Source organism: Gambusia affinis, linkage group LG21 (assembly GCF_019740435.1).
Source record: "Gambusia affinis linkage group LG21, SWU_Gaff_1.0, whole genome shotgun sequence".
Lineage (NCBI taxonomy): Eukaryota > Metazoa > Chordata > Actinopteri > Cyprinodontiformes > Poeciliidae > Gambusia > Gambusia affinis.
In genome coordinates, this window is record NC_057888.1 from 13543097 (window position 1) to 13554395 (window position 11299).

The window sequence follows — 11299 nt, forward strand, 5'->3', positions numbered from 1 at the left end:
TTAATCGTCTCTGCTTAAAGGAAGCACACCATATACGTGTTTGTGCTTCTGGGTGTGTGCGTGTGTGTGTGCAGGAAGTTGTTTAGTTCAGTTTTTACTGGGGTTTCCCTCTGTTTTCTGTAAATGGAGCAGACTTGCATGCACCTTATTTGCAGAGTGCTTGGTCACGTTGAAGCCTGTATGCTTTGTTATATCTTAGTCCACACATACCAAGCCAGGGAAACCTCTCAACTCCAAGGACACAGCGTTTAGTATTTCTAAAACATTTGACCAGAATTGTATTTTTAAACCGAGTAAGTTGTTTTGTTCTGACACCCTCCCCCACCCCCCGACCCCACCATCTCCCACCCCCGGGACATAAGTGTTATTTAATTGAGGGTTCCCTAAAAATTGCTCATATTAGCGTCATTTGGAAGGTTGTGCGCATTTTATGACAAGGTAATTCAAGACAAAAAGCTCACAGCTGTAATCGCCCATAAAATGCCAGCGTTAAGAAAAGTGAAGCGTGTTCATCCTAAAGGAACTACTGAATACAAACGCAGAAGCTCAGAAGAAAGAGGCACGCTGATGATCACACTCAGTCCCGTTTAATGAAGGTTCCATAATTAACAGACAAACCAACAAACAAACAAAAGAAGAAGAATAGAAAGGGAAAGTGCTTCAGAAAACCACAGTTCAAGTTTCCATTTCGAGTGCAGTTGTTCTGCATTCACAACAAAGAATCAATGTACAAGAAAATCCCCCCTCCCATAAAAAAATTCACAAAAATAAATATTCAGTTTCATATAATATATAAACAGCCAGTGACTTCGAAAAAATTCCGCGTCAAAAAACACCTGACCTCAAGTATTGTAATATGTCAAACCAGCTGAATGGGTGAGGAGGGCATGGATGTAGCTGCTCACACACACACACACACACGCACACACACACACACACACACAAACACACACCCACACACACTTGTTCACGTTGATAGGGTCTCTGTCAGGTAGGTCCCCTCCCCAGAAAACCACCATTTATGCCCGTCAGCCGTGGTTTGTGCGGGGAAATAGGCTGCCGCTTTGCGTTGCGAATGGATTCCGCTCCTTCCTGCGCCGTGCAGCCTATATGTTCTTGTAACGCAGCTACACCTCCCTCCGTCTTACTGCTACAGTCATTCCCGCGTAGAATAACATAAAGTTGTAGTATAGGACAAGCCTATGACGCACAGAGTCAAAGACAGACTGAGAATATCAAAAAGTTCAAGTTTTAGTTGTAGTAGCTCCAGCCTCGGACATAAGGCCTATGGTGAGTTGTGGGTGTTTGTGTGTGTGTGTGTGGTGCGGGGTACAGGGTGTGTGGGGGCGTGTGTGTGTGTGTGTGTGTCACTGACATCTACAATATGTATCCACAAGTTATTTTAAACGCACTTTTTTTACACTTCTCTTTCTTTCTTCTTTCTCTTTCCTTTTCTTTTTGATTTTTTCTTCTTTTTTTAACAATCATTCTACAAGTGAATGCCCCCCTCACACCCCACGCCTTCCTCTTCCCTTCTTTCTGGTGTGTGCTTGTGAGGAGGGCTGACATCATTCACGGGCTTTGGAGTTTGTTGTGATCTGCCTCACCATATAAGCTGCTGGGGCCTCTCTTTTGTGGCGGGACAGAAAAGCATGCCAATTAGCAGAGCGCGTCCTGCAACCGCCACGAACACCGTGGACACATTCACTTACAAAAACAATGCCTACATGTCGGTGCAAACTTCAGCCCCTCTTCATTTAAAGGTTTGTACACACACTGAACGGGGCTGCATGGAGCACGTCAGAGCGGCCATGTTCAGAAAGGCTACATTCAGGATGCATTTCACAAATAAAGAAAGCAACATTTCACAAAACCTAAAACTGTGTTGTTTATGTTGTTATTATTATTATTATTATTATTTTGGAGGGGAGGGAGAGGTGAGTGGATAGATAGGGTTATCAATAACTCGGCTGCATCTTTTCTTTAAAAAAAAATTAATTAAAAACAGGACATTATTAGTAAAATAAAGGCAGGATAATATATATATGTATATATAAAACTGAATTAAATTTTGGAGAGCGAACACCCAGCAACAAAATCCATTCGTAATTTTGCTAATTTTGTCTCCAGAAGCACACACAATCAAATCATTTCCCCTATATAAACAAGTATGATTTTGATTTTTTTTTGTTTTTGTTTTTAATAATTATTATTTTTTCCTTTACGTGTCGGTCCTAAACATAGAGCTGAAACACGACGCAAAACGGTGTAGAAGTGCCACACTTTCAAACCTTTTCCCTTGTGCTTCGTCGCATTGTTTCTAGCCGGAGTGATTACAAGGTGTACCACTGTTAACCCACTTTGGACATCCTTGCGTTCCCCTCCCATTATGTACTACATGAAATACACTAGACGCACCCAGCCTGACCGAAAGGTCTTGCGTATGCCAGATGGACTCGGAGTGACTTGAATATGGTATTATCCTGGGACCTTTTCTTGGGGGTGGGGTTGGGGGTAGGAGTCCGCGAATGTTCTCATTTTTGATTGTCTGATTACATAAGGCTTGTTCTGCATCTCGGGCCCCTTGTTTCTTGTGTCACACGGTTGCAAACTTCTGACAAATAACTGAAAATCTCAAGCACCCCAAGATAAAGTCCAGAAGAATACATTGGTTTTGAACAACAACAACAACAAAAATAAAAATAAAATTAAAATAATAGTCAAGTTATTTCACAGTTCACGTGGACTATTTTGGCCATCTTTTTTTTTTTTTTTTTTTTTTTAAAAAAAAGGAAAGAAAAACACAGCGCTTATTAGAAAACATACCAGGTGGCACATAATTGGAAACCCTGATATTTTGTCTCTTCTTTACTTACAAAGTGAAACAGTCCCTGCGGTTGCCTCATCCAAAATATTCTTGGATTATTGTTATTATTTTTAAAATCACTTTTTTTTTCCTTTCAGACAAAGAACAACCTCATTGAAACCCTGCTACCAGACAATCCAACAGGTCGAGCAAACCAGGAAAACCGACAACGAAGGTTACGCCACAAAAAAAAAAAAAAGATCGGGGAGCAAAACATATTGCTTAGATTGAAATTGAATAGCTTATTTTAAAGGGAGGTTTTCAGGCATTAATCCACGAGATGTGTCTCACAGTCCTGTGGAGGCTTCAAGTGGAATCTTGTGGCTTTTCTTCAGGGAAGGGAGGGTGGGAGGGAGGAGGAATAAAAACGGAGTGTAAATCCCAGATAAGGAAAAAAGTTTGAAAAAAAACAACAACAAACAAACAAACAAAAAAAACAAAGGCAAAAGGGGTGAGCACCTTAAAACACAGGGTTTGTGGAAATGGACATATATGGGACTTTTTTTTTTTGTCTCAGTTCAATATTTCCTCGTTCTCTGAGTGTGCAGTGGGGGAGGGAGAATCTGGCCGCCTGGCTGCCACCTCCACACGGGGTGGGACGGAGGAGGAGGCCCGGCTGCCCTCAGTGAGCTCAGTGAGTAAGCAGGGCACAAATCCCCGTCGCTGTCAACGACGAGCGACGGCGGGGATGGGAAATTTGCCATCAGGCTGAAAGGCGTTTTTGCCGAAGAAGCCGCTGCTGCTGCTGCTGCTAAGCTGCTGGCGGTGCTGCGTTTGCGTCTGCTCCGTAAATCCTCCGTGGTGGAGGAGGACGAAGAAGATGAGGAGCAGGAAGAGGAAGCGGGAGCCTCGTTGACTCTAGGCACGTTTTGTTTTATGTGCGTCCGGGAAATTCGGGGTTTCTTTGCCTCCCGCCCCGGAGCCCTGCAGGTTTTGTTTCTCTGTTCCCCCTCCTCTACGCTGGGGGCGTCCTGGCTACTCCTGCATTCCTGAGGACCGCAGGGGGACCTGGGGGCCACGTCGGGGCTTTTCTCCGCGGCTTTAATCCCGCTGCTAGAAAAGCCCCCCTGTTTGATGGCGCCGCTGAGATCTGCCTTATCTCCTTTACATTTGACCACAGCGGTCTGGCTCTGCAGGTATTCATATTCATCGCAGCTTTCCTCCACTTTTATTTTCACATTGCAGAGATTGAAGGCTGTCCTGCCGCTGTCGGGGTAGGGGGACGCGGTTGCGCGGGGCTCCTCGGACTCGGTCTTTATTCTTTTCGGCGGGGTGCTCGGTTTCAACTTCTCCCGCTTGTCGACGCATTTTTGGAGCTTGCTGGGGTCAGCGTGTGCGCTGAACCCCCGGGACCTGAACGAGGCCGGGAGAGAGGCCTTGTTCGGGTCGAGCCCCGGGGAGAAAGGGACCGGCTCCTCCTCAGTCCTGTTTGGGTCACAGTCAAACGCTTTATCTTTGGCGGGCTCGGTGAAAATGCTGCCACTAGCCACCTGGTTTAACTGTAAAGAGTCCTTTCGTGGTTCACCAAAGCAACATTGTTGATATTTGTCCTGCCTGCTGTCGCCATGACTCAGCGTCCTGTGCTGCTGGTTGTTGTAGTGAAAGGTGGGCTGCAGGACCAAAGGTGCTTTCCCGTTGTGCAGACCCACCCGTGCACGTCTGAACCGGATGCTTTGGACCGAAACACGGCTTGAAACGGAGCTCGAGTCGGACTGAGTGGAACTCTCCTCATCTTCATCGGAGCTGACCTCTGAGCTTTCCGACTGAGTGTCGTCTTCCTCTTCTTCCTCCTCGGAGCTGCTGCTGCTGCTGGAGAACCCGGAGCCGAAGTCCGAGTCCTGGCACTGTGGGTCCGAGTATGTGCTGCAGGATTCGGTGTCGCTGCTGTAGCTCTCCGCGAAGCCGGGCTCGTTGTTGTTGATGTTGCTGCTGTTGTTGTTGTGGTGGTGGTGATGGTGGTGGTGGTGGTGGTGATGGTGGTGAGGTCGCGGGTCCAAATAGAAATCCGGAGTGAGGTGGAAAGCGCCGAAAGAAGCTCCGGAGGATTTGGGCTGGACTAGCAGCACCGGCGGCGCGTGCAGATGCACGTGTTTGCTCCTGCCGCCCCCCTCGCGCCTCCTCTTCCTTTTGTGGAGCGAGTCGCCGGCTGAGCGCGAGAGCCTGGACTGAGCTGCTGCGGCGGCGGACTGAAACAAGACCGGCTGCCGGAAAAACGCGTGCCTTTGGCTCACAGCGAATCTGCTCCCTGTAAATTTCTCAGTTTCATAGTTTTTGACGTGTTTGCGGCTGGATTTAGTCGTCCAACGGCAATCCCGTCCGTGGGCTTTGTGGTAAAATTGAGGTAGTTTGGCGTCGGTAAGGCAAGAAGAAGGACTCAGCTCCCTCCTCCTCCCCGCTCTGCCGTGCAGCGCGTGATTCTCTGGGACGCCGTGCAAACTGAACCAAACTTTTTCCTTCCACATGAGCTCCGCGTCCGCGCGCAGGACACCCGAGGGCGCGTGCTCCTCCTCCTCATCGTCCGCGCGAGGGCACGCCGCTGTCGCTTTCCTTTTCTTCGCGGACTTCAGCACCCGCTCCGTCTTGCAGGAGACGTACAGAGCTTCCACGTCCTCCCGCGATATAAGTGTGCACTTAGCCGCATGGAAAGCGATGGAGTTTATTGCCTTGAGCTTGCGGAGCTCCTCCAGGTCGCACTGGTGCTTCTTCACCTTCAGGTAGTCCATGCGCTTGTGCACCGTAGTCCGAGGGATGTTCTTCAGCAGGTCGGTGAAGACCTGAGACAAAGCAAACATTTGCTTCCCTTTGATGAGCAGGTATCCCAGTCTCACTCCTTGCATTTCCTCAAACCCACAAACCAGGTCTCCCATGTTTGGCGCATCAATCCATGCAGTGTCTGCTCGGACTCTGTGGATTCACCAGCAAATGGCACAGGGTCTCGGGCTCAAGGCATCCTGCATACCTTTAATCCATCCACTCTGCTGCTGCTGCGTCATGAAAATGCAAACTTTGACATGCGGAGTTTTAAATGGGGCTGTCCCTGTCTACTAGCTTGCCGACTGCGTCCACCCCGGTCCGGCATGGTGAAGGAATGCGCAGGGATGCGTCCACCAAGCCGGGGGCCGCCGTTGTTACCTGCCTCCGCCCGGCTCCACTCCCCCTCTGGTCGGCAGCAGGACGAGGGGTAGGTGTGCACCACTGCCTCAGCCAGAGGGATAAAATAGCGAGAGGAGGAGAGGGAGAGAGGGAGGTATTGCGAGGGTAGGGAGGAGGGAGGGAGGAAAGAGTGAATCGGAGACAGGGGAGAAGCAGAATAAGAGCTAAAAAAGCAGCTGCTTTTCTGGCTGCTGGCTAAGCCACAAATAATAAAAAAAAGACCGACATGCAAAGGGAGGTGGACCAGTCTGGAGACACCTTCATCAATTAATGCTGGCGGAGTGGACGCCCATTGGACGGCGCTGACAGGTGATGCAATAAAAATGGATATTCCATCCCCAACCCCCTCCCACACCCTGCCATTACAGTAGTTTACAATTGTGCCCACAGTCTGCCGTTTGAGCAAATAGTGCTGTTCTAGAAGGAGCGGATGTTTCTGTAGCTATACACACGCACAGGCACACACACTTATACACACACACACACACAAAACCCATACTATTCTTTATTACAAAAATAATCAGCAACAACTCTGGAATCCGTTATAAACCGGAATGTATGATATTGTTCCCTTTAGGTTTAACAATAAGGTGCAATAGGTGTAACATGCGTATGCTTATAAAATAGTTCCATCTTATGTTGGTGTATGTGTGACGCAGTGCATTTTAAACATTTAAAAAAAAATATATATATATATATATATATATATATATATATATATATATATATATATATATATATATATATATATATATATATATATACGTTTCAAATATGCTATATTTTCTACGCTTGCGCAGAATGAAACACATATACTCGTAAGATTACAGGTTGGGGTTTTAATACTTTGACTATTTAGTTCAAAAGATGCGAATATTGCTGTACCGTTTCTTATGCGTAATTACGCACGGCTTATTGAGCGAAAAGTAAATAACAAGTGCCTCTTGTAATACGTTTAGGGTGTAATTATTAAGGTAATTAAAGGAGAACACATTCAACGTTTTGCTTTGTTATTCCCTCTTTCCCTCTTTTGACACAAGCAGTGAACAGTGCAGAACAGAAGTGCCAGTCAGGGTTGCTTTTCCCTTTCCACGTTTTTTTTTTTTTTTTTAAATTGACGACGTTCCTAAATTTTGACGTGTGGCCATTATAAATGGAGTTTGGGACAATTATAGAAAATATCACACAATAAATTAGAATTAAGTTATAAATTGATCCATGGATACTAATGCATTTCTTCAGAGCAGACTTTTAAAGAAACCTAAAAAAATAAAATAAAAAAGCACTGAATGTAATTCACCCACCGTTGAAGAAACCGTTTTGCACACACTTTGTCTCTGCGCATAGCAACTTTGTGGTATAAAATGAAGGCTCGTGCACATACGATTTTTTGCACGCACCGACTCAGGTATACACAAACACACACACACACCCACACACACCCCTACACACACATACACACAAGTCCTGACTCGTAACCTGAAACGAGCGCTCGCGCACACCTCATTCATCCACACACACCCGACAGGCTTCTCAAAAAGAAAAGGGGGAGAATGCAGCTGAAGCCTCCGCACCTTATGGGCTCTCAGAATAATCTATTGGTACCATTATCGGTTAATTATTCGGAGGGAAAGAAGAAAGAAAAAAAAGAGAAAGCAATAGTCCCACATTATTCTCATTCGATCGCCTATTGTCCCAGCGTCACATTTTCTCAACCACTTCCTTGCTTCGACATTGTTTTCTGGATGAAACACGTGAGTCCCCTGTGGCCGCGTCCCTCACGGGGTCAGCCTCAAGACTGGGCATGCTCATCTCCGCAGCATTAAGCCTGCTTATGTTTATTTACAGGCTTGCCAGCATGTATTGAATAATATCGACCTCACCCTGGCGTTACCTCGAAATACGAGCCACATTTGCACAGGTTGGTGAATCACTGAACACCTTCTCCAACGTGGAGAAGCCTAGTCACCAGAAAACCACGCACAGCGGGGGGGGGGTGGGGGGGGGATAAGTTTTTAAAATGCAAGTTTTTCTTTTTACACCCAAATTGAATTTTGGATTACAGAAGATCGGAGTGTATGTGTGCGTTAGAAGGGTGTGTGTGTGTGTGCGCGCACACCTTTGAACTACTATCTGCGATTATGTGAGGCCAAGTCTCTTTAGCTCAGATAACTCCCACTGCAGCTCAGGATCATTTGACCCACATTCTCAACGCTTCTACATAAACCCCGCAAATGGAGATCTTCTGACTTTGTTTACGGCAACAAAAAACAAAAAAAAGAGAGACAAAGCAGAAAAGTGGCTTTCAAGTTTTGTTTGTGCATGACAGCAGAAATGCACTCGGAGTTTCACGGGAGCTGCCGTGAGGGGTAAAGTCCGAATAACCCCCGGAGGGAGGAGCAGCCCACGGATCCCCACGCACAGCCACTGTGCGCGCCGTGTCCGTCCTGCGTGGGGGAGGTTTGGAAAAGGACAATCAGGGCTTGTTTCATCTTAACGTCTTGCTCTTCGAATAAACTGGATTCCTTCTGGTGGAGACAATAAACTCCCTTTGGAAGTGAGACCAAGAGTGGCCGAAGCAAGACACCTCAAAAACTGTGGTGATATTTAACAAGACGAGAAGACGTTTTAGACGTTCAAACCGCCCCAAAGCCCTGGCATAAGGTTCCAACTTAGTATACGGAGTTGGGCATGGCTGTAGCAACAGATTGGGGCTTAAGGGGAATCAGCAGGAACGTAATTTAATAGTTTTGCTCAATGGAATTGAATTTCAATTCTCAATTCTGGTAAATTAAAACTAAAAACGAAACGTGGAAAACTGTAAATAAATAAAAAAATAATAATTAAGATGTGTTTGAATGACAAACTGCAACAATTAAATCTGTCTATCTGTCTGTCTATCTGTCTGTCTATAAGAGGAGTGCACGAACGGACACGTGCAATGAATTGTCTCAAGCTTTCAATTCACATAAGCCAAAAATTCTGACATTGATATTGACATTAATATTCTGAAATTGGGGGTTTTGTATATTTTTCAGAATAAAACTTTCCACACTCAACATGTCATTCCGGCCTGTGCTTTGCCTCCTCACCCATAAAGCTGCAGAGCAAATCTCCTGAGCACCCCTCCTCCTCCTCCTCCTCACCCTGCACCCCTCCCCACCTCATCCCAAACACTCGTCCGGCCGAACGCGTCGCTCCTCCCGCTCCGGCGCTGCAGCTCTCATTTGTTTCGCATTCAGTTTTATAGAGACACTTGGTCAAAGAGGCGCTGGCACTTGTAAGAGCATGGACTTTTTATGACACAAACCCACTGCCCCATGCCAAAAACAATGAATTCCTCTCCACCCCCCACTGCCACGAGAGAATGTGATTTTTAGTTGCAATCCGAGCCTGAAGTATGCGCGGACAGTGGTGGGGGGAGGGCTCTCTTCACCTTTCACCCCGCCGTGTTGGGACTGTTTGTATTTTTCTCTACCCCCCCAACCCTCCCTCGGTCCCCTGTGCTCCGTCAGTTAGCTAAATACTGATGAATGCTGCAAGCAGGAAAAAGGCATGATTGGAGGGGGTCGGCTTCACCTTCCTGTATGTATCTTTGGAGGCATACAACAGACATAAACAACACATCTCTGTTTACTGAAATATCAGGTCTGAGGAAAAATACCTACAACTACTGGAAGAGGAGATACCAAGAAAAATAACTTGCAGCCTGAATTGATGTCAGGTTCATTTGGTTTCACTTTTGCGTTTTTTTTTTTGGTCACGATATAGACCGGAATGGAATTTGCATTTATGCAACAGGGAGATAGACCAAGATGGAATCCTTTTCCACCTGCATTTCAAATATGTTTTTTTTTCCTCAAGTCTTTCATTTTAAAGGAAACTCGCTATTAAATATGGCACATGTCTCAGGTGCCTGACATGGATGATGCACCAACCTTCCACAACCCTGCGAGGAAAAGAGATGGGTGTATGGATGGATGGACATTTCTCTTGCAACATATTTTAACTTTTTGATAGTTTATTGAAAAACTTTGGTTGCCAATCTTCATTCAATGGAAATGGATGAGGATTTTTGTAATATCATTTTAGTGTTTTTTATTTATCTCCCACACATTTTAAAAAAACAACAACTAATAGCTTAATTCCAAAGAAAGTGTGGCTTGAACCTGTAAGGGTGATTGTTTGAATGCAGAAGTCCTAATTTGTTGATGTGTATTAAGTCAATCTGTGAAAACATTCCTCTCACACTCCTCAGGATTTATTCTGCAATCCCTTTGTGAGTCCCCTTTTCCCAACACACACACACACACACACACACACACACACAACCATTACAAAATGAAATATTATTTTATTTCTTTCCATATGCCGGTTGCAAAGAGTACGACCTTGACATCTGATTTGCAGGATGCATTGCTTTTGCAAGTTGCTTCTTTTTCTGCAATTCTTTTTCCTTGCATGCATCCATGTTTCCCATTATACACTTACGACACTCTAAAATTTCCCCCGTCTTGTAAAAACATAGCCACAACCACATGAAAAGTGTTGTTGTGGGGGGGGAGGGACAAACTAAGTGAAGTGTAATTTTAAACGTGGAATTTTTTAAGTTTGTCGTTAACTCTTTTAAGCATTTGCATGCTAGTTCACGGTGTTGCTTAAATTCTCAAAATTGAGTTATCAACTGGTTCACCTACTGTGCAAGATTTCTGTCTGTATCCGAGAATAAAGTCAACTAAGCTACAAAAATATAGCGTAGATTGTGATGAGCTTTTCCTTTTTTTCTTAATGTGTCCATCCATGGCTGAAATAAAATACATACGCTTTCTAAAAAATAATAATAAAATTCAACTATGGTTCAGTTTTTAGTCTAAATATAGAATAAATTACAGAAAGTATAATCTGCAATTTGGGGACTTTAACAGGAAGAAGACAGCGTCAGTGTTGTTTTCTGTTTGGAGAGACATCTTTTCTTTGACATCCCGAGCAGCATTACATGTTATTTGTGCAGACTCCGACTTAATCAAAAGCAAGTTATAAAAATTATTTACCATTTTTCAGCATTCTCAGCAGCTATACGGGCCTCCCACCATCGCTGCCCCCCCCCCCCCTCCTTTCACCTCCCTTTGTTCTCTCCAGCTCTAATAGGTTTTCCCCTGCCACACACCATTCACTTTTTTTTTTCTTTCTTCTTCTTCTTCTTCTTTTTTAGCCCCCCGAAACACCCCCACCGCACACACACACACACACACCCCCATCCCCATTTTAGTGCAAGGTCCA

The 11299-nt window shown here is 45.3% G+C and overlaps 1 protein-coding gene across 1 annotated transcript; it reads right to left on the reverse strand.

Annotated features, from left to right (window-relative positions):
- Nucleotides 1-582: 582 nt before the first annotated feature.
- skida1 (SKI/DACH domain containing 1) lies at nt 583-6697 on the reverse strand. The gene has a single exon (XM_044103945.1). It carries the CDS (start codon nt 5731-5733, stop codon nt 3385-3387), a length of 2349 nt encoding a protein of 782 aa, XP_043959880.1. The 5' UTR covers nt 5734-6697; the 3' UTR covers nt 583-3384.
- Between the last annotated feature and the right edge of the window lie 4602 nt (nt 6698-11299).